The sequence below is a fragment of the Eutrema salsugineum genome, unplaced genomic scaffold (genome assembly GCF_000478725.1).
Source record: "Eutrema salsugineum unplaced genomic scaffold, Eutsalg1_0 scaffold_9, whole genome shotgun sequence".
NCBI lineage: Eukaryota > Viridiplantae > Streptophyta > Magnoliopsida > Brassicales > Brassicaceae > Eutrema > Eutrema salsugineum.
Window position 1 is genome coordinate 875439 of NW_006256342.1, and position 21974 is coordinate 897412.

The following is a 21974-nucleotide window of genomic DNA, read 5'->3' on the forward strand; positions in this document are numbered from 1 at the left end:
TGGGGCCTTTTAACATTTGTGCGTGGCCCAGTACGATTTTTGGTCCGTTTATAAAATAAGCCCGTATAATGGTTTACAAAGGAGGGACTGTTTTACGCTAAATCCAATAATGGTTACACTGATCTTTTGTTTATTTCAGGGGAACTTTTGTTATTCAGATCTTCTTGCTAGACATACGAACCAAATAAAACTAACTCCTTGGAAATGATATAATTCCAAAGAAAAAATCAACCATCTAAATAGGAAAATCATGTAGACAGCGCGAAACAATCGACTCATTAAACTCTCAAGAGTTACCCAAGTTCAGATCATAGAACGTACACATATAACTGGTTCACTTGAGCAAACACGAGACCAAGAGGACTTTCTTAGAAACGGGCTCTTGGTTGTGTGAAAAGGTAAACCTCGTCGTAACCCCTCCTGCAAGATAGATAATCCAAAAGTGTCGTTAAAAACATACAATAACCAAAACACAAGAAGAGAATTGTGTAAGATGCTTGTGTTTTACCCTGCATATCCGCAGTACGTAGGCTTGTAGTTGTATATGAGGTTACTCAACACTTTCTTAGATTCTGGTCTGTTCTTTGACTTCCTAGCTTCACTGCACCACATTGAACCGCGAACCGTGAGAAACCAGCACACAGTTACGAGTGTAAGAATAGAGATCTTACCTGACTAGATAACTTGCAGCATGTTGTGTCACCTGAATCGCGTCCTCAGAGTGTGGAATTTGAGATGATCCCCATTCAAATGCATTTTTCTGCATAATATTTTATTTTGTGAAAAGTTCCCCACCGATATAACACAATAGATCACACTGATATACCTCAGGATGCCACTGGAAGCCAGTTATTGGGTATCTCTTTGCTTTAACAGTTGAAACATAAGTCTGTAAGGGAATTATAATTCAAAGTAAGCACATATTCTGGACTTTGTAGAATCCTTATTATGGTATATGGTAATAATAATATACATCAATACCTTGCTGTTTTCATCAACGCAAGTTGTAATGATTTCAAAGAAACTAGACAGAGCAGGGTTTCCTCGAAAGTTTGCTGGTGTGATACCATACTGAAAAACATATAATCAATTCGTATCAGCAAGCAGACAGAATACCATTCAAGAAAAATAGAGCAGAATATTGCAAGAAAATTTTTGTTAAGAATTGCTCTCTTTTTAAGAATGCGTAATATGTTAACTTTGACGACTATATTCCATTATCTGCACAAAAATTAGAGGTCGCAATACTAACCTTGTGTTTCTGCATAACCAAACAGTCTGTACTGAGTTTTTTCAACAACTCTGGAGGAAATCTGAAAAGATGAATGAATTACAATTATTATGAAATACGTGAGGTACCACCAGTGAAAAGCTACAAGTAGTGAATCATGAAAAGCTATGCACCTTTGGAATAGAGTTCCTTGGATATTAACATTTTCAACGAACTGGAGACTTGATGCATTATCTTCTGCATCAAATCTTTCAAGAATGTCTCTGTTCTGTTACAATCATGACAAGGAATAGAAGTTTAATAGAAACTAGAAAGACTAACTATTAAAAAAAAAACGGGAAGTTAATTGAGTAAACGAAAGTTTGAAAAAGAAGGAAAGAAGAAAAGAGTCACCTGACTAATGATAATTGACATAAGCTCGAATCCGAGGCAAATGCCATATACTGGAAAATGCTCTCCAGCATCATTTCTCTCCAAAGCTTTCTGTGTAGCAACATAAAGAATATTGGAATTGTGTTATAGACAGAAAATGTTCCAGGTAACACGAAGCCAAACAGAACATTGAAGATTTTTTTGACGATGTCGAAATATTGATATTTTTTAGCCCAACCACCAGTGAAGATCACACCATTGACCAATTCTAGCTTCTGCAGATCCAAAATGACAAGACAAAATGGATTAATCCAATGCGTAAGCCTAATTGAAGTTTGAAAAATGAATTAAGAAATGAGAAGAAAGACCTGGAAGAGAAGTCGTTCAGGCTCGTTGTAGATGAGAGGGATAACACGTGCTCCACCTGCCTCGGCGAACTTCACATACGAAGCCGCGATGTACGTGGAGCTGGTATCGTTGGTCAGCCGACCCGACGCGCCATCGCCAGGGTGGCTCAGAATCCCGATGACCGGCCTGTAGTTCAGGTTCGGATCCGGCGAAGAGCAGACCGGACTCCGTGAACCGTCGACCCCGGTTTGACTAGGGAGGAAAATCGACGCAGACGAGTCGGAAGCTTTGGCCACACCAATATCAAAGAGTAGCAACGGTAAACAGAAGCAGTATCTCCACATCTCTGAGCAAGACGAATGGTCAAGGATTCGCAGTGTTGACGAGGAGAGAGAGAGTGATCTGAGTAAGACTTTTGTATTACGATTTTATTAGCTTCTCAAATCATCCACGCGCACACTTTTCGAAAACCAATCCACCCTTCTTCCTAATTTTTTAAATTATTGGTTAATGCCAGAAACGTGTTTTATGTATTTTATTTTTAATCTGTTTCAAAGTACCTACCTCTCGAAGTGGGCCCCGTTCCTTACTTCTCACGCTACAAACAAGTCTAATTCAACGGCTCAAGAGTTTTACAACATAACAAGTGAATTCGAAGCATACAATCAGATGAATCCAAGTTATGATTTTTGGATTTCCTCAATCAAAACTCAGCAGCATACCCAAAAAAAAAAAAAAATCAAAGCTTTTTAAACTCTCTTGAAGAAGGACATTATATTCCCTTGCTTAGGATCTTTTACGTTCCCGCCTTTCTTGCTTCCTGTTTTTCCTCCTGCGTTTGTGGAGGCCCCATTTCCAATCGCTGGGCTCTTCTTCTGTGCAACCCCCCTGAAACAAGGAACCCGAATGCTTTTTAGATAGTTTAACACAAAATGTTATCTTCCTCTTTTTAACTGGCTATATATATATCATCTCGAATAACATATACATACCTGTTACCAGCATTGGCGTTTTTGCCATCATTTAACTTCTTACTTGTATCAGTCTCCTCTTTCTTCTTCCCGTTCGTTTCTGTCTCCTCCCAGACCACCTCAGTTACTACATGCAGTCAAAATAGAATTGTGTGAGTAATAGACATTGACATTCCAAGCCAGAGCTTGCATTTAGTAAGCTCTTGGCTCGAAGCGATGCATAAGTATACTTGTTTAGGTTACTATATATGCTTAAGCGTGTGCGTTTACCTTCTCTCCCACGATCATCAATCCACGACTTCAAAACTTTCTTCCTTTTCGGAGCATCAGTAATTCTTTCCTTTGAGGGATTGGCCTGGATCTTCTCCATTGACGAAGCCACAGGTTTCTCGTTTTTCCTGACACCACACGTATCATCAGACACAATTTTTTGCCTGTCTTCTTCGCTGGCCTCTGGTTCATCAGTTTTTATCTCTCGAGCTATATCTGCGTCAGGCTTCTCTGCACCTGAATCTTTGGTATTTTGTTCACTATCTGGACATGAATTAATCTTTGGACTACTAGGAGATGCTAAGCTGATAACATCTTCATACTCTTCGTCTGAATAATCAAATATCACCTTCCTTTTTCTGTTATCAGTTTTAGACGCTCTTCTACAATTGACGTCTCGAGTCTCATCATCGCTGCCTCCTTTATTCTTGGGATCGAGGGAAAGTTTTTGGGCTTCTGCACCAAATACAGAACATTTCATAGAGGAACAAAACTAACTAAGGAATAAATGCCAACTCCACACAAGGAGATATTCGAAAAGAAAAAAAAAAAGAGCGGATAGATTAGACGGCAGACCTGAATGATCATGATTTTTGACCTCTATTGTTGCAGAATCATCTTCTGTTTTCACAGGCACACGGCCCCACATATTTTTCAGCGAACCCCCATTTCCAGTCACGCTCTTTTCGCCCTGTCCCTTCTTTTTATTAGCGGGCACAGGAAGGGATTTTTCTTTATCATTGGAAGATTTCACAGACTGGTTTTGAGCTGGAGCAGTAATAGATTCACTTTTAGCCTGATGGTCAACCGTAGGGATTGTTTGCTGAAATCGCTTTCCCTGGTTTGAAGGCACTGTACCCTCTTGACAATTTAAACCACTTTTAGATTGTACTGTAGTTCTTACACTTTCGGTTCGCAGGGCTGTAACATTTGCAGTGGCTCCCTCTATATTACGCTTTACAAAGGCATTGGAGATGCCACAAAACCTGGTACCGAAAAAACATACATCTCTAGTTTAAATGGCAAGGCTGGGTCAACAACACTGGAAAGATTTCATGCAATTACAGAAAAGGTGTACCTGTTGTCTCTCAAGCAATTATCAGTGGCAGAAGGCTGCCTGAAGAGCTCTTCTGCTTGTACAAACTCTGCGTTCCATATGGCAGCTGGATCCATTGGAATACTAGCTTGAACACTGTAGATATGAACTGAATATGTTCCATTGAACTCTTTCTCCACTTCTGCATAGTAGTAATGACAAGGAAGTGTCAAATCGATAAATAGTCTGGTACTTTACATTCAAAACGTTTGCACTTTTGTCATCATTTAGCTTTCTACTTGTAACATTGAAATAAATAAACGGGCAATTGAGATACTACCTTGAACTACAAATAAGGCAGCACATTACTTGTACAACTACTTAGGGAAAACAAAATCGGTAAGATGACAAACCAAAAGACTAGCGAAACAAAACTTCACCATTATAAGCTTATCAGACAGGTGAAACCAACAGGAGACAGCTATAAATTCAAGAGAGCTATCTGTGATAAACAGTGGACTTGCAAAAGAAACCTAATTTCCTTATAAAAAAGACAATCATAAAAGATGGGAATGTGACCTGGAAGTTTGGAACTCGATACAAGTCTAGTGTGGTAATCAGAAGGTCTGTTCTTTGCCCACCCGGATACATTATATACAACTTCCAAATCCTTGCCGTGTTTGTCGACAAAATCCTTAAGCAACCTAATAATAACAAACGAGTCTCGGTTTTTTTAAGACAAAACAGATCTAAAGTAGCCAAAATCTAGTGAACTCGAAATGGTTGGAAATATGTACCTCTTGGCAGTTTTTGATGAAAGCGAGAAATTTCGACTTAGCCATTTGTAAGATACCTGAAAGAAAAGGGATTGAGCGAATCAATTAATATAACTCAAATTGGTTAATTTTACATAACACCTCCGAATCTCGGGACCAAGGAAAAAATCCCACCCCGACACTAATCCAACAATAACAACAACAAACTACAGATAGAATCTTCCGGATTAAAAAAAAAAATAGCCCTATATTGATGAGGATGCAAGGAGAGACGAACGAGTTCTGACTAACTTTAAAACCAGTGAAGTGGAAATCGGAACCCTAATCAGAAAAAGTTAACGAATCGAGAAATGAATTGAGAATACCACTTGAAGCTGATCGGAGACAAGAGACTCGATTTCATCGAGAACATTTAGGGTTTCGGTCTGAGACATCTTTCCGCGTTGCTCTCTTGAATGATTTTCTCAGATTAGGAGATTTTTTTCGAGGCAATGGCTGGCTTTCCCGCCAGACCTTTCGCGGTGCTCTTACTAAAACAAAGGGAATTTCATCGACGTGGGCCCGTGGCAGTCCGTGCCACTCACGTGATCACGCGAGTTGATTTGGGCCGAGAGGCCCACAATGATCTAATTAAAGAGTAATTAATTATAGTTAATCCCCTCTATATATTAGTCTTCACTCGCTCTACTTCACCATCCCATATTTTTCAATTCTCTCTCCAAAATTTGATTCGACGAGAACTCTCTCCAATGGAGAAGCATCAAGAAGAGTTTTCTTTCTCGCCATCCAACGAAACAGAGATGTCTATCTCCGACGATCATATGCCTCCGGCGAAGAAGATTCGTACGAGTCCGAGCCAACAACCGCGAGAGAGCCATCAAGAAGAGTTATCTTCCTCTGCATCCAACGAAACAGAGATGTATATCTCCGACGATCCTATGCCTATGTCTCCGGCGAAGAATATTCGTACGTGTCCGAGCCAACAAACGCTAGAGACCAGTCAAGACTCTTCTCTCTTGCCATCCACGGAACCGGAGATTCTTCTCTTTGGCACTTACATGACTCCAGGGAAGAAGAGTCAGAGGACGATGTGGCAAGAACCGCGAGTGATGTCTGCTTCTCCGATGAACACAGACGAAGAAGACTTGAAGAAGACTACTGATTTATTGGAGAAAGAGGAGGAGCGAAACGTAGTCTCTACGAAACGACCTCTTGTTAAAGCTGTTCCAGTGATCATCAAGAAGATACTGACCGAGAACGACATACGCGGGTACTTTTATCTGAACGAAGGCGACGTCGAGAGCCACATCCTGAGATATCTCTCTGAAGATGACCAAAAGAACAAACTCCGACAAGGTGATGGGATTGACGTTAATGTGTACGACCACGACACGCGCACTACGCATCGGATGCTTCTGGTGAGATCGAAAGCGAACCATCCCCATTATCGTCTAAAGTATAGCTGGTACTTTGATTTTGTCGAGAGGAGAGGTTTGAAGATAGGAGACGAGGTTGAACTCTTCTGGGATTCTAAGTTTCATATTCGGGTGCTTTCTCGTGGAACCGCAGACGGCGAAAACAATGATTAGTCCATCAAATCTCGGGGATATCGATCGGTAGATTTCCTTAGCAGCCTTTCAAGTTATGACTGGATTAAGGGTTTTGTAGTAAAGAGAGGAACTTTTTTTATTATCTTTGTTAAATAGTGATTGGTGTTGCTTATGGTGTTTTGGTAGTCAACTTCTTATGAAAAAATCGTTGTGTTCTACACCAATTTTGTTTCGTTATTGGTTATATATCATCTTTGTATATGTCTGAAGAAGATGGTTAGCACAAAAATTAAATAAAAGATATTTCGCAATAGAAAGCTTTATAGCATAGAGTTGATAGTAGCAAGCAATGGAAAACAAGAATCTGTAAAGCCCTCCTCTGGTTTTGAGCTGTAGAAACTACAGCAACCCGAGAAGCAAAAAACTCTCTGCACTTGGGTGATAATGGTAACACTGGAGCTTGGTCGATGTTCCATGGGGTTTCTATTTTTGCAGCTGTATTCTCTTGTCCCTGATAGGCAGATCAAGCGGCTTCTGCGCCTCGTGGGGATGGTCCGGGCCTTTGTACACCTTCAGGTGATTGAATAGAGCTCTTCCAAGCTGCCACAAAACGGCCAGACCAAGTTAGAGTGAGTCGTAATCATGGTATACAAATACCCTCAAGCTGGAAATGTTCCACGTTGATTGGGACCATAAAAGAGACTGATAAAGAGCTAGGAACTATCTCACTAACCCGTCCCTTTGGAAGCATGCCACGCACAGCATGCTCAATGATTCTTTCTGGAATTCTCTGCTGCAATTGATCAAATGTTTCTACTGTCATACCACCAGGTCGTCCTGAATGCCTCCTGTACAGCTTTTGGTTCCGCTTCTTTCCAGATACAGCTACTTTCTCAGCGTTCACCTTTCAAACAAAATTCCACCGAAATAAAATTAAGTGACAAGTTACAAGCACTGTCCAAACATATACCCAAAGGCTTGGATCTTCCTAAATGATTGTAAATTTCATTGAAACCAGCTCACATCTCAATAAAGCAACAGATCATAGTCAAGAAATTAAGTAAAGCATATCTCGCATTGCATATTCTCTACAGATGGCTCAAGAAGCTCACATACCACGATCACAAAGGCTCCCATGTCGACACTAGGAGTGTAGGAGGCAAGGTTCTTCCCACGGATGTGATTAGCAATCGTTGATGCCAATCTACCAAGAATTTTGTCAGTTGCATCGACCACAAACCAGGGTTTGTCCGTGTTCACGTGGTCCGAAGCTTTTGGATACCATGTCGTGTTCCAGATGTCCTGTAAACCATAGTATACTGTCAGTAAAGCTACAATCCAATGTCTTATAACTTCACCAGAACCCATTCTCCTCCAACCAAAATGAACAAGTAAAAGTTCCCATTTACTGAATTAAGATGAAAAAACATCAATTTCAAATCCATTTGAGTAAAGCGGATACGCATGGATACTTGTACATCTGCAGTCCGAATACAAATCGACTCATGTTTCAAATTTCCAGTATCTTTCTCAAAATTCCAAAGAATTTTCTAAGCAATCGCAGATTTTCGACATTTTATTAAGTATGTTAAGCAGACAAGTTTCAGAGATGTGAATAATAAAAAGCGTTGAAGCTCAAAAGAGGGAGATAGATAGAGAAAATATCGTTACAGGGCCATTTGCTTCTTCTTGGTCGAACATCCATCGCTGATTCGCCGGAACAAGAGAAGTAGTCGCCTGCTCCGCCTCGCACTTCACCTGCAATCCCCTTTTCGCGTTCGCGTAAATGCCGACTCGTACCGACGGCTTCGAGATAGCCGTTAAAGAGAACCCTAGAAACGGTGACTTCCTGTCACTTCCGGAAGGTTTCACCGAAGAAGAAGGGAGTATAACTGTCGAAGACGAACAGAGAACCGCCATTTTTGTTTTCTCTCTTTTGCTAATTCTTCTGCTCTTTCGATTTCTCGGATAAGATTGGGTTCTTCTGTAAATAACAGTGGTGTGACTGTAAATAAACTCATCTCTAGGACCGGAAATTTAATATTAAACGGGTTGAGGATCCGGTTTGTTAGGAGCTCCGGATCCAGCCCAAAACGCTGATCTCTTTCTCGTTTCCTTTTTTTTTTCCTCTCAGGTCTTCGAAAGCAAGCAAAGTGTATACCTTATGGCTTCGATTTCGTCAACTCTACTGTTAAATTCTAGATTAGTTTTACCTCTGAGATTCCCGAAATTCTCGGGATTTTCTTCTCCCTCTCCATTCGCTAGATCCTGCCGATTTGGTCATCGTAATCTGGAATCCCTTTCAAACGGAATTCTTTCGCCGGGAAACAGAGCCGACGGTGCTATGGCGGCTACATCGATGCAAGGGGTGGTGACGGAGGCGATGAATCTTATCCAATCGGCGTCACCTACCTGGAAATCCGCCGTGGCTAACAATTTATTGATTTTTGTTCTCGGTTCACCGCTTCTTGTTACCGGATTGTCCGCTTCTGGGATCGCCGCCGCATTCTTGCTCGGTACTCTAACTTGGCGGGCTTATGGCTCTGCTGGATTTCTCTTAGTCGCTGCTTACTTCGTCATAGTAAGTGCACTTGTAATCAACTTGACCGTAATTTGGTCGCTGACTCTTAAAACGTAGAAATTCGCTAATTTGATTTTGATTTCGAGCAGATGAATGAAGAATGTCCGTATATTTTAGTTGATTTTACTAGTTGTTGGAATTTTAGATGCGTTAGAGATCCCGGATCACATTTGAAGACATAATGAAATGGTGTTATAGGATTTCAAGATATAAAAAGAAAAATTCTCTTGATTGAGCTTAGAGTTGATTCTTCGTTTTGAAAATGTACTGGGGTTTTGGGAGACGTTGGTCGATAAATTGTTATTCCTGTTAGGAGAGCTTTGGAGTTAGGCACTTTCCTTGTCTCTGTAGATTGAAATTTGAGATTAAGGAGCTAGTTCGTCTGATCACGCTTAAAATTGTGATAATGCGTCTCTACTCTATAAATTTTCCTTGTACTTTAGATTTCAATATCGTGTTTCATCGACCGAGAGCTGGAAAGAGTACCACTAAATTTGCAATTGATATCTGGCCTTGACGTTGGTTTAGATGATTTACAATATCACAGGGAACAGCGGCAACAAAGGTTAAGATGTCGGAAAAGGAAGCACAAGGCGTTGCCGAGAAGAAAAAAGGTAGAAGAGGACCACGAAGTGTGATTGGTTCAAGTGCTGCTGGTTGTGTCTGTGCTTTTCTTTCGATATATCAAGTGGGAGGAGCAGCTTTTTCTCAGCTTTTCCGGCTTGGTTTTGTTTCCAGCTTCTGCACTAAAGTGTCTGACACTGTCTCGAGCGAGATTGGGAAAGCTTACGGAAAAACAACGTGAGTATGCTACTGTTATTCAGCTATGGCCTCTTCTGTAAATTTGCGTTTTTTTTTTGGAACGAGTAGCTAGTTTTGGGTCTGTTTTTTTGTTGAAGGTGTGTCAGTGGACCTGCAATGTCATAGCGTGAATCCAGTTAACTGCTGAAATGATCTGCATGCATTCTGTTCTATTACTAATTGGTGAAAATTTGCAGGTATTTAGCCACAACACTTAAGATTGTACCAAGAGGAACCGAGGGAGCAATGAGTGTTGAAGGAACATTGGCTGGACTTTTAGCATCATTTTTTCTTGCATCTGTTGGCTGTTTCCTGGGTCAGGTACTAGATGTTATATAATATTTTATTGAGCAACATGGAACCTTCTACGTTATTTGCTTTAAAAACTTCCCTTTTCACATCTCCTCTATGTTGATGAAGACGTTTTCGTAACTTAATTTTATCTTCATTTGTTGTTGCTGGGAATAGTTCGTATAGACACCCCTCATGTAGTGACTGCCTTTATCATAGCGCCAACCGCTGGATGAAAGTAATCATAAATTTGAGTGCACATATAGTAAGAGTCGTAGACTTGCACAAGAATGAAAAGCTGGATACGTATATTTATTTTTCTGAGTGCACATTTTTCAACTGAACATGCATGTCATTGTTCATTGTTAGATTTTCATGGAAATTTTGCTCTGAACTACTGTGTAATTTGCAAGTTTCTCTTCCTTTTGGTCTCTCGAGCACAGATAACTCCTCCAGAAGCAGCTGTATGTGTACTAGCTTCTCAGATTGCTAATCTTGGAGAGAGCATAATAGGTGCATCTTTTCAAGACAAGGAGGGATTCAAATGGGTATGCTCACTTCAGTTCATTTTTTTCTTGTCTTATTGCTTTTGCTCTGTCCGCTTATTGTCAATGCAAGAAAATGAATCAAATGATAATCAGATGAAAATTCCGTCGCTCCTGACAGCAAGATTGATTGAAAAAAACAATTCCCAATTCATAAATTTTCGTTTGAGCTCTCGTCTTTTGAAGCCAATTTTTGCAATTAGCTACCTACAAAACAACAATGCAATATGAGTTCTCGTTTTGTGCATTCTCGATCCTTTCTATCTGCTGAGACCCTCTTATTTGTGTGACCATTTGGCTATTTTGTAGCTGAACAATGATGTAGTGAACGTGATCAACATAAGCTTGGGAAGCATCGTGGCGATTTTGATGCAGCAGTTTATACTCCAGAATTGGGTCAAGTAAAACCTGTAACAAAGGTCATGGCTTCTCAGTAAGGTTAGATGTATTGATATGAACAATCATATTTATTCTATTATGTGTAAATACACTATGTTATGTAACAATAGTACCACAACAATTAGGGAAATTATATTTGTCGAACCCTTGTCTAACAATTAGCGATACTATGTCTTTGCATTTGATTCGCGTTTGAGATTCTCCTGTAGATAGTGAAACCTGTCAAAATCTCAGTTCTCCTGCCTCAATAGTTCTTCTGATTGGGATCAATTCTCTTGATCACTTAGGAACTCAAGAAAAATCAAATTAAATTTCTGAAAATGTAACGAAAAAGCTGTAACAAAAAGACAACAAAAAAGGAACGAGAGTTGGTTGACAAGAAGAAAAAAAGAGTCGTGATTCTCTCGAAGACATTCCTTTTTAATTGTCATTTTAGATGTCGTCGACCTGTCAACTTTCTCTTTTCTTTTTGCCATATTCTGTAGTCATTTAGAACCCTCCAGAGAGTAAGCATCGACTGTGACGTTGCTAGATTTATAGGGCCGTTACTTTAAGAGTTTTAGAAACGTGAGTTTGATTTGTTCGACCAAAACAGAAACGTGATGAGGAGTGAAGACAATTACGATGCGTTACTTCTACGAACCTGTGGTCCAGAAATAAGATACGACAATGGCCCATGGGCCGTGACATCCAATACACAGCTGACAAATCACACGCGCTTCTCAAACGCGTGAATTTTACCCTCTAATATTTACACCGCCGCAAATTTCGCTTCTACTCGAGTCAAATATCCGTCTCACCTCAACAGTCACGAGTGTAGGACTCGGGTTACTATTGATAATTATTGGAACATAATGAAACTGTGAGAATTTCAGAAAGTTTAGGCTTAGTTTCAATTTCCGGTTTCTCACAGACACAATGTATATAGAGTATAGAGAAAAAAAATCGATTGTATAACATTCGTGTGGTTAAGGAGAGAACATCAGAAATTTCTACACAACATGACCCTCTCTAATATGGTTTAGTGGCTCCATAATCGCAAATTTCGAAATTTTAACTTTCTCTTTCAAGGAACTTTTCTTTTACAAAAATATTAAACAACTACTTTTCCAACTCAACACAATATTCGTCGTTTGTTAGTGATTCACCATCAGACATGTGACGTATGTACATTCCACACAGACCTAACTATTATATAATGACCAAAAATAGAATTATTATAACTTTAAAATATTTGCTAGAATCAACAAAAGGAAATACTAAACAACAGTAGTTTATTTGACGAGCTTACAAGTAGATAGTTTACCTAAAGTTTTGACGGAAAACAAAAAAAGAAAGAAAAAAAAACAGCCGATTAATTAAAAGTTGTTCTCGAACTTTGCGAGGTTTGGTATAAAGAGAAGATGCGTTGTGAGTGTGTCGTCCAAATTTCAAAGTGATGACTGATGACTGATGATGATGTTGCTGTGTGTGGTAGCGATTGGCTAAAACGCGTCATACCTTAATAAGATAAATTTAATTTCCTCATTGTGTCTCGTCTCTCTCTCTCTCTCACAGTTATCACTAGCTTTGATCTCAAATAAAAAGCGTTTTCTCTTCTAGCTTTCCCAGTTACCCATAAGTGTTAAAAAAAGAAAGTTTTTTGCTTTCTCCTTTCTAATCGGTGGTGTGTACGCTAAGTCGCTAAACCCATCAAAAATTCGCTGTATTTTCTTCTTTTTTTCGATAAATCATGGGCGTTGATTCGACTGACCGGCGAGAAGTAATCCTCAAAATCGCTGATGAGAACGGAAGCAGCAATGGAGTCTCCGGAGAGACAACAGGCAAGATATGGAGAGACGGAAGTTACGATTTTTGGACTGACGGAGAAGGTAACCTCCATAAAGGGTTTAATGCGGCTGCTGATTTCGAGAGATCCTCCGCCACCACCGCGTCCGAGGACGACAACAAAGTTGACGCTGATGCTTTTGAATTCCGACGCGGCGAGGATCCAACTACGAAGCTAATTGGTCAGTTTCTGCATAAACAGCAAGCTTCCGGCGAGATTTCTCTTGATATGGACTTAGGTATGGACGAGCTTCAGTCCAGGGGTTTAACTCCGGTTTTGGAATCTCCGGCGTCGGCGAGACCTTCTTCGTCTGGAGCCACCACCAAACCCGACGGCGTGGGAAGACGAGACAGCCGCAGCAACAACAACGCCGACGGAGAAGTTGTCAAGTGTAGTGGAAACGCTCCGATTCAGAGAAACTCTACCAATTTGCTTAAGATGCGAACTAGGTCACGGCTTTCGGATCCGCCTACACCGAAGCCTCCGTTGCCACCACAAGCGGCGGAGATGAAATCGGGTCGGATTCCGAAATCGGGGCAGTTGAAATCAGGGTTTTTCGGGAAAAGCCCTAGGAATCAAGGAGAGGACGAAGAAGATGATCCATTTGCAGCAGAGGATTTACCAGAAGAGTACAGGAAAGATAAACTTAGTCTATGGATTGTATTGGAATGGTTGAGCTTGATTTTGATAATCGCTGCTTTGATTTGCACACTTGCGATACCTTTCTTGCGCAAGAAGATACTCTGGGATCTTCAGCTATGGAAATGGGAAACAATGGTTTTAGTGTTGATCTGTGGCAGATTAGTCTCTAGTTGGATCGTTAAGATAGTCGTCTTCTTCATCGAAAGGAACTTCCTTTTGAGGAAAAGGGTTTTGTACTTTGTTTACGGTATCCGAAAGGCTGTGCAGAATTGCTTATGGTTAGGACTTGTTTTACTCGCTTGGCATTTCTTGTTCGATGATAAAGTGGCTAAAGCAGCAAACACCAAGGCGCTTCGTGTTGTGACTAAGATCTTTGTGTGTTTGTTGGTTGGGTTCTTGTTGTGGCTCGTCAAGACACTGTTGGTTAAGGTTCTTGCTTCCTCGTTCCATATGAGCACTTACTTCGATAGGATTCAAGAGTCTTTGTTTACTCAGTACGTGATTGAGACGCTCTCAGGTCCTCCTCTGATTGAGATCCAAAGAAACGAGGAAGAAGAAGAGAGAATCAGCGTCGAGGTTAAGAAGTTTCAGAATCCCGGTGGTGTTGAGACTACATCAGGGGCTCAGAAAAGTCCTGTGGTAATCGGGAAAAGCCCGTTTCTCTCTCGCGTTCTCTCTGATGGAGGAGGAGGAGGGGACAAAAATGGGATTACGATTGATAGCCTTCACAAGCTGAATCCTAAGAATGTCTCAGCGTGGAAAATGAAGAGGCTGATGAATATAATCCGGCATGGATCACTTACCACTTTAGATGAACAGCTACAAGATTCGAACTTGGATGATGATAAAGGAAACCAAATCAGAAGTGAGTTTGAGGCAAAGCTCGCTGCGAGAAAGATCTTTCACAATGTCGCCAAGCCGGGATCAAAGTAAGTTTAACTCAATCTCTTTAACATCCAAGGCCTTAGCCATATCACATTACGGATATTAACCAGTAGCAATGTTTAGGTTCATCTACTCAAAGGACATTTCGAGGTTTCTGCCAGAAGACGAAGCTTTGAAGACTTTAAGTCTATTTGAAGGAGCATGTGAGACGAATCGGATCAGCAAATCATCTCTTAAAAACTGGGTGGTAAGAAGTTTGGATGATGAATTTTACATTCTTTTAATGTATTATTCCTAATGAATATTTGCACAAACATTTTTTCACAGGTGAATGCTTTCAGAGAGAGAAGAGCTCTTGCGTTGACCTTAAACGACACCAAAACAGCAGTGAACAGGCTTCACAAGATGGTGAATATCGTAGTTGGGATCATCATAGTCATTATCTGGCTTATCATACTTGGAATCACTAACACCAGATTCCTCGTGGTCATGAGCTCGCAAGTCGTGGTTGTCGCATTCATATTTGGAAACATGTGCAAGATAGTATTCGAATCTATCATCTACTTGTTTGTGATACACCCGTTTGATGTGGGCGATAGATGTGAAATCGACGGTGTCCAGGTAAATTATAAAACTTGTCAGTTCTCGATATGGTAATGTCAAAGAAAAACTCATTTTGGTTTCTTTCTTTTTTCTCCAGATGGTTGTGGAAGAGATGAACATATTGACAACTGTGTTCTTGAGGTTTGATAACCAGAAAGTCGTGTACCCGAACAGTCTTCTCTGGCTCAGATCCATTGGAAACTATTACCGTAGCCCTGATATGGGAGATGGAATCGAATTCTCTGTCCACATTGCTACACCACCTGAGAAAATGATGCTCATCAAACAGAGAATCACAAGGTACATTGCAAATTTTGTTGGAATCACAACTTTTACATGAATGATTGATTATACATATTCATTACCTGCATTCATTATGACAGTTACATCGAAGGGAAGAAGGATCATTGGTATCCGGCGCCGATGATAGTGTTCAAAGACATGGAGTCATTGAACAGTGTGAGGATTGCGGTTTGGCCAACGCATCGAATGAATCATCAAGATATGGGAGAGAAATGGGCTCGAAGATCTCAACTTGTTGAAGAGATTGCCAAGATTTGCAGAGAGCTTGACATTGAGTACCGATTGTATCCTATCGACATCAATGTCAGAACTATGCCCACTCCTCCTGGTTTGCCTGTTTCCGACCGTCTTCCACCTCATTGGACAACTCCTGCTTCTGGCAGCAACTGAAACTTTATATACAGTTAGGATCACGAGGGTGCTGTTTTTCTCTCTCTTTTTTTTTTTGCTTTTGTTTTTCCACACACCACTGATTTAGAATTTACGAAATGATCTACTTGATGACTACATTTACTCGACATTAATGTGATAATCGGTTCTATTAATCCGCATAGTGTTTTGGCTTATGGTGCTTTTTATCCATACTTTGTTAACAATTCTAAATTTTTTGGCTACTCATGTTATTCTATAAAAAGCCAAATTGATAGTTTAATGATTCTAATCCTTAAACAAATAAATATCTCTTCTCAAACGACCTTCTTTACTATTTTTTTATATAACAATTAACAAAGAACATTCAACTTTTGTTTTTATCTAACAAAGAGCATTCAACTTTTGTTTTTATCTAACAAAGAACATTCAACTTTTGTTTTTATCTAACAAGGAACATTCAACTTTCAGTCATAGACCAACGACAGTACAGTACACCAGTTTCCAAATCATTTTAATGATCTCACATCTACTATCAGACCGGCCGATGGTTTTCCTAAACCGGGCAAAAGATAGTTGTTAGAACCTTCGCCGCCGTTTCCCAACCCTCTGGTAGTGGTTAGGGGATGAACCGGTATAAGGAGTTGAAGAAGATATGTCCGGAACAAACACTGAGTGATGGTGATGTTTGGGCCAGTTGAGACCAGAAGCTGTTGGTGGAGAATGAATCTGTGGAACCGCCCATGATGTCTCACCTCCCAAGCAGTTATTGTTATCTTCTCCATCGTCTTCTCCAGATCTCATCATCGAAGAACTGTCTGAATCTCCTCGTCTACTAGTATCCGCCTGCAAAACCATGGATTTTTTTACATAATGAGAAACCAAAAAAAGATGAATCAAAAAGCCAAATGATTCACAAAACTTCTTTTCAAGTCCTTCCCAAGATGATCAATCTTCACTTATATACACACACAAAAAAAAAAACTAAATTGTTACCTTAGATGATCCGTTATTCTCCATGTATTCATAACTCTGATCAAAGTCCGTTAATCCAAAAATCTCCTCTAGCTGCCACTGAGGAATGCTTCCAGTCGCTGATCCGCTGCTTGCGAAAGGAAGCTTTGTCGAAATGTGATCACTTACTTTAGTTTCTGGTAAAACCACCTCATGATGATGATGATGATTGAAGTCCATCTTTTGAGGCTCAGATGAAGGTAGAGCAAATGGTTTCGTCTCCATGGCTTTATCATCATTGGATGGTGATGACTTTGTAGACGGACCAGCGTCTGTAGATTCAAGACCGACTCTGATTCCAGTCAGAAGAAATCGCTGGTGAGCTGAAACATGTGGATTTACGGTATGGATTGCAACATCACATTTCCTACATAGTAACGCTCTATCTTGCAGACAGAAGAAGAATCCAGAAGCTTCCTGTCAAAATTCATAAATTCAAATAAAATAAATAAAAGAGCATATTTTAAGGGAATTGCAAACAAAAACAAAGAAGCAAAATAACGATCGAACTGGTTTAAGGTCTTTCTAGAACCTAAAAAGATTCAAGCTTTTCATTACAAACAAAAAAAAGCCTAAAAATTGAGGATTTTAAAACAGGGGAGATCAGATTAAAGATTAGACTTAAATAAAGGATTTAGAGGGAAAATAAAGAGATCAGAACCTGGCAAATGTCGCATTTGGGAATGGAAGAGGAAGAGACAGAGAGAGGGACTCTCTGGTGTTTTCCGGCGAGTTTATTAGCGGCGTGAACTTTCTCATCGCAAGCCCAACACAACGCAGCCTCATCGGCGCAACATAAAACCGTCGCTTCCGCCGCCTCGCAAACGTTGCACTGAATCTTCATCCTCTCTGACCTTTCGTTATCTCCAAATTCATCCAGAAACCAAACCTATCCTCTCTTTGTTTTTGAAAGATTTAATTTTTTCGCTTCTTGATTTCTGTCGGAGACTTGATTGTTGATAAAAAAAATTTAAGAAAGAGAAGTGGAGTCAGTTTTGTCTCCACAAGCCTGAGATTTATGGTTTAAGCAACCTTTACGTTTTCCCCTCCCTTTGTCTGAAGGAGAATTTTTTTTCTTTTTCTCAAAATGAAATATATAACTTTCTGACTTAACAAAATTACAAACTACTAATCTGTGTTTTTAGATTTCTAGATAAGTCGCTGGGGGAAAATATCATATACAGTACAATAATAAATTGTGGCGGTAGGAGGATTTCTTTTCAATTAAAATGAAAATAGGTTCTTTGTGCACCATTTATAAGTGGTGGGGTAGAATACGAAATACTGTATTGAGGTGTTAAAAGCGGGCGATATTTTTCTAGGCTGATGAGTGAACGACGGAAAGCCACGTGGCAATCTACAGACAAATGTCTTAATTACAGGAGACCAACTCTGCTGTGTCGAGCTGTAATGGTATTCAAAAGATCGCAGATTTTTTTGTTTGCTTGAAACTGCGCGCGTGTGGATACGCGCAACCAGTAACTCCTACATCACTTGAATTTTCTTTTCTTCTTAAAACTCACATACTGAATTCTTTTAGGTCAAAATTTTTTAAAATATATTTTGTATTGAAATGGTGAGGTCGATAATATGTAATATTAACCCCAACAAATGGACATGAACAAACATAGAGGGCATTTAGAAGAAGTATTCTGTGTACAGATCCATTACAATTTGCTTTAATTTTCTCACGGTCTCGTTTTATTTTTTAAGAACAAAACAAATTATAAGATGAAAGTGACATATCTGTTATACGGAAAATATCTATCTAGTTTCAGACGACAGTCTACTTCGTTTTCACCACTTTTAGGAATAGCGTATTTATTTATTCATTTTTTTTCTCAAAATTTGTCCGATTCATGCATTATATATCTCATTCTCTCTTAGTGGCGTAACAGCTGGCTTTTTTGGTAAATTATGGACACAATTTTATTGTCGTCTTTTTCTTATTATCATGTTAGTTCTAGATAATCAGAAATCCGAGTAGTATACCGAAAGAATAGGGTGTAGAGATTTTGGATCGGTACTAGGTACGTGAGGTCAGTTACCTGTAAGTGTTGTATTTACCTCCTGTGTGAGGTTCTTATAGATTTTATCTCCCCTTTATAAAATTACGTGAACGGTTTGTACCCTGTATTGGATTGTTTTCTTTAAGTCTAATATAGTGAAACTTTTTTTGAACAAGAAGTCTAATATAGTGAAAGTTGAGGACAAAAAAAAAGTCAAGATTATACTACAATGATAGCGAAATGTTCTATAGAACCTTTGTATTTTTAAAATTGGTTACAAAAAAAGAAATGTTTTATAGAAAAATATCCTATTATATAAATAATATATAGTATATCAAGATTATATTAATCCACGTATGGTTACGGGTGGAAGAGGAGGATTCGGGCCTACGCGAGACAAGATTTTTTCTTTTCTCAACAACACAAGCCATAAACAAGTTAATTAACAGACAGAACACTAATCAATCAATCATTAATAAGGTCCCATTTTGAAAAAGATATTTCCCAAAATTAACAGTTCGCACGGGAATATTGATTTCGATATTATTTTTCTTATAATATATTATATGCAAGAGGATCATATACATCCACGTTACTGGTTCAACAAAAGAGAGCGCTACTTGAATTAAACTTCTTCAAAAAGTACTGAAGATTCAAGAATCAACGAATCTTTCCGACCAAAGAGTCTTACCACATCTATAGACAAGTGGGTTCAAAGGGTCTCTCAATATACCAACCCTAATTTTATGAACAAATCTACCAAACCTAGTAGCTTGATCTGATCTGAGTAAAGCCCTTGGACAAGAAAACGTTTAAGACCGGCGCATCAGACGATATCTCGATTTTGTCACCGAGCTGCACGTTGTAACAAACCTGACAACCGTCGATGTAGATAGTTCCTTGGTCTGAATACCAGTTAACATCCATGGATTGGTCCGGTTTGAAGGCTGAATGCATTTGAGTGGCGGTTGAACCGGGAGAGATGGGCTCTCTAACCATAAACTGTAGATCACGAGACATCATTGGCATCACGAACCCACCTGCTGACAGCATTGCTGCGGTTGAACCAGCAGCTGTGCAGACTCTTAGACCGCTTGAGCGGCAGTTCACTGTCTTTTGACTGGTATCACCATCTTTGTTCTTGATCCTGCGCACGTTGTAAAGATCATTGGTTCATAGTGCTGAACAATACATATGTTTTAACCAAATCAAGGAAAAGATTAACCAATTAGGATTTGTTTTTCCATATCCGAAGAAATTGTACCTTTAGCCGAACCAAACTGAATGGAATAAAACAGTTAAAACCTCATGATATTCAGTTTCCATTTTGGTTTTCTATATTTCACCAATTCTAAAGAAAAGCAGGATTGAGCATCCCAAGTTGAACTCTTGGCCGCAAACAACTCAATCAAAATGAAACAGAGAGGGATAATGTCTACATAAAACAATCAGCTTTCAAAAAATTTATACTTTTTGATTCTAAGAAGTTCTTACTTGAACGAGAACCTTGAAACCGCGGCAGGGCATGGGTGTGCGATCAAAACGTCATTAAGTGCGTGTGAAAGAAGAGGTTCTGAATTTAACTTCAATGATATTCTCGATACTTTTGAAGGAACTACTCTGCCTAACAAAATGTCATCCAGTACCTGAGAACAAATAGCTGAATGTTCAAACCAAAATTGCGTAGGCATTGAATGTTACTAAGGATACCAGTAAGACGACCACAAATGGGCTGCCAGAATTTTTCCCTTTCTATCAAACTTACCTGTTCAAAATTCTCAACTGTTGCAGCACAAAGATGACCAGTGCTTCTACTAGCGTCAAACTGATCACTCAGTTCTTCCACCTATAGTTATAACAAAACACTAAGCTTCTTTTCACATACTTACTAAAAGCTAATTCTTCCATTAATCAGGTGATATGAGACTAAAAAACCTCGTGAGCTTGGGTTGGGTCAGAATTAACTCCTAAAACGGGAACAGAATCATCGATGAAATGACTGGCGTGCAAGAGGGTGCCATCTCCACCAACGGTGATGACCATATCCACATCGTGAATGGGATGCGATAAGTCATTACGTGAAATGGGTTTCCATTCGACTGGCTTCTTTCTTAGAATTTCCTGACAAAAGTTTATAGCATTCCTGTGTACTTTGCACCTGCTTTCTAGATATTGAAGAACCTAAACAAACAAACAAAAACTGAGTCAACAATGTAAGAAGCCATGAAATACAATTTAAAAATATATATATAGCAAGGATAGTTTCCGAGTGGGTAAGAAACACAGGGCTACGCATTTCTTCTATTTTCAAATTTGATAAGAAACTAAGATTGTGCTCACGCCATTAAGATTGAAATAAAACTGGAAAGTTTGATCTGTCGCATTTCTTAGTTACAAACTTGTATTAAAAGAAGGAGGGGCTTAATACTCACCAAAAAAATGAAAAAAAAAAAAATGGAAACTTTTAACAAGAAGGAAGCAGAAGGCTTTGCATTTAATACAAACGAGGTTAACACCCAAAAAGGGTTTCTTTTAACGAGAAAAGGGTCTTATTCTCTTAGGAATTTTGTCGAACAACTTGAATACGAAACGAAATAGGCGTGATCCGGCTAGAGAATTTCTAAAACGTAGATGAGACGCAGTGAGGAAGGTAATACCTGAGGGCTTTTAATGAACGATACACCTTCTGTTTGAAGGAATGGGTACGGATCAATCGGTTTCAGTAGAAGCAGAAGCTTTCTAATCGCCATTCTTCCTCAATCAATCAAGCAGTCAATCTCTATATATATATATATATTTGTATGTATATACACGTCGCCTTTCTTCTATCTTCGTTTCTCTCTCTAATCCTCGGCGCTGCGCCAACCGGACTAGAGTAAACCACGTCTGAAGATTTTGACCGACCTCTTCCATAGACACTCTGACTGTTTAAGAGGGTCTTTACTTGGGAAGAAATGTTGAAAGCTTTAGGCCCAACTCACATTCTACCAAACTGGCCTCGCCACAAAATCGGCCCGATTTAATTCCATTAAACTGACCCAATAATCGTTATTGAACCACTAAACTGGCTCTTGGTATAATAAACTCTATTTCCGCACTTCCATCTTTTTTAAAAAAAAAAATTGTAGTTAATTTGAATTTTTTTTAAGG

General features: G+C 39.4%; 8 protein-coding genes across 10 annotated transcripts; 3 read left to right on the forward strand and 5 right to left on the reverse strand.

Annotated features, from left to right (window-relative positions):
• Positions 1–170: 170 nt before the first annotated feature.
• Positions 171–2418, reverse strand: LOC18008470 (gamma-glutamyl hydrolase 1). 2 transcript variants are annotated; one of them, XM_024151063.1, is made up of 10 exons: positions 1972–2418; positions 1792–1878; positions 1625–1714; positions 1405–1499; positions 1253–1313; positions 982–1071; positions 827–889; positions 672–760; positions 509–601; positions 171–420 (listed from the first exon to the last, which is right to left on the reverse strand). In XM_024151063.1, exons 1-10 carry the CDS (start codon positions 2293–2295, stop codon positions 369–371), a joined length of 1044 nt encoding a protein of 347 aa, XP_024006831.1. In that variant the 5' UTR covers positions 2296–2418; the 3' UTR covers positions 171–368. The 2 variants fall into 2 exon arrangements, with proteins under 2 accessions (XP_024006831.1, XP_024006827.1); XM_024151059.1 differs by having other exon boundaries at positions 1253–1302; positions 1625–1878.
• Positions 2419–2551: 133 nt separating this feature from the next.
• Positions 2552–5504, reverse strand: LOC18008070. Of its 2 annotated transcripts, none has more exons than XM_024152548.1 (8): positions 5370–5504; positions 5026–5081; positions 4808–4932; positions 4271–4430; positions 3769–4178; positions 3193–3645; positions 2944–3049; positions 2552–2839 (listed from the first exon to the last, which is right to left on the reverse strand). In XM_024152548.1, the coding sequence occupies exons 1-8, from the start codon at positions 5436–5438 to the stop codon at positions 2701–2703; spliced, it is 1518 nt and encodes a 505-aa protein (XP_024008316.1). In that variant the 5' UTR covers positions 5439–5504; the 3' UTR covers positions 2552–2700. The 2 variants fall into 2 exon arrangements, with proteins under 2 accessions (XP_024008316.1, XP_006389967.1); XM_006389905.2 differs by having other exon boundaries at positions 3193–3648.
• Positions 5505–5804: 300 nt separating this feature from the next.
• LOC112089904 (putative B3 domain-containing protein At1g78640) lies at positions 5805–6593 on the forward strand. The gene has a single exon (XM_024160779.1). The coding sequence runs from the start codon at positions 5805–5807 to the stop codon at positions 6591–6593; it is 789 nt and encodes a 262-aa protein (XP_024016547.1).
• Positions 6594–6838: 245 nt separating this feature from the next.
• On the reverse strand, positions 6839–8551 carry LOC18008476 (50S ribosomal protein L13, chloroplastic). The gene is made up of 4 exons (XM_006389906.2): positions 8226–8551; positions 7671–7856; positions 7288–7458; positions 6839–7154 (listed from the first exon to the last, which is right to left on the reverse strand). The coding sequence occupies exons 1-4, from the start codon at positions 8472–8474 to the stop codon at positions 7038–7040; spliced, it is 723 nt and encodes a 240-aa protein (XP_006389968.1). The 5' UTR covers positions 8475–8551; the 3' UTR covers positions 6839–7037.
• A 140-nt stretch (positions 8552–8691) lies between these two features.
• On the forward strand, positions 8692–11362 carry LOC18008084 (protein VTE6, chloroplastic). Its single transcript, XM_006389907.2, has 5 exons — positions 8692–9135; positions 9683–9936; positions 10134–10257; positions 10671–10775; positions 11082–11362. The coding sequence occupies exons 1-5, from the start codon at positions 8719–8721 to the stop codon at positions 11175–11177; spliced, it is 996 nt and encodes a 331-aa protein (XP_006389969.1). The 5' UTR covers positions 8692–8718; the 3' UTR covers positions 11178–11362.
• A 1305-nt stretch (positions 11363–12667) lies between these two features.
• Positions 12668–15987, forward strand: LOC18008480 (mechanosensitive ion channel protein 6). The gene is made up of 5 exons (XM_006389908.2): positions 12668–14570; positions 14650–14773; positions 14854–15147; positions 15227–15429; positions 15513–15987. Exons 1-5 carry the CDS (start codon positions 12904–12906, stop codon positions 15820–15822), a joined length of 2598 nt encoding a protein of 865 aa, XP_006389970.1. The 5' UTR covers positions 12668–12903; the 3' UTR covers positions 15823–15987.
• A 149-nt stretch (positions 15988–16136) lies between these two features.
• LOC18008542 (B-box zinc finger protein 22) lies at positions 16137–17978 on the reverse strand. Its single transcript, XM_006389909.2, has 3 exons — positions 17477–17978; positions 16798–17232; positions 16137–16647 (listed from the first exon to the last, which is right to left on the reverse strand). The coding sequence occupies exons 1-3, from the start codon at positions 17657–17659 to the stop codon at positions 16381–16383; spliced, it is 885 nt and encodes a 294-aa protein (XP_006389971.1). The 5' UTR covers positions 17660–17978; the 3' UTR covers positions 16137–16380.
• A 1415-nt stretch (positions 17979–19393) lies between these two features.
• LOC18009168 (NADH kinase) lies at positions 19394–21723 on the reverse strand. Its single transcript, XM_006389910.2, has 5 exons — positions 21482–21723; positions 20760–21005; positions 20590–20670; positions 20319–20470; positions 19394–19971 (listed from the first exon to the last, which is right to left on the reverse strand). The coding sequence occupies exons 1-5, from the start codon at positions 21572–21574 to the stop codon at positions 19590–19592; spliced, it is 954 nt and encodes a 317-aa protein (XP_006389972.1). The 5' UTR covers positions 21575–21723; the 3' UTR covers positions 19394–19589.
• Positions 21724–21974: the final 251 nt, after the last annotated feature.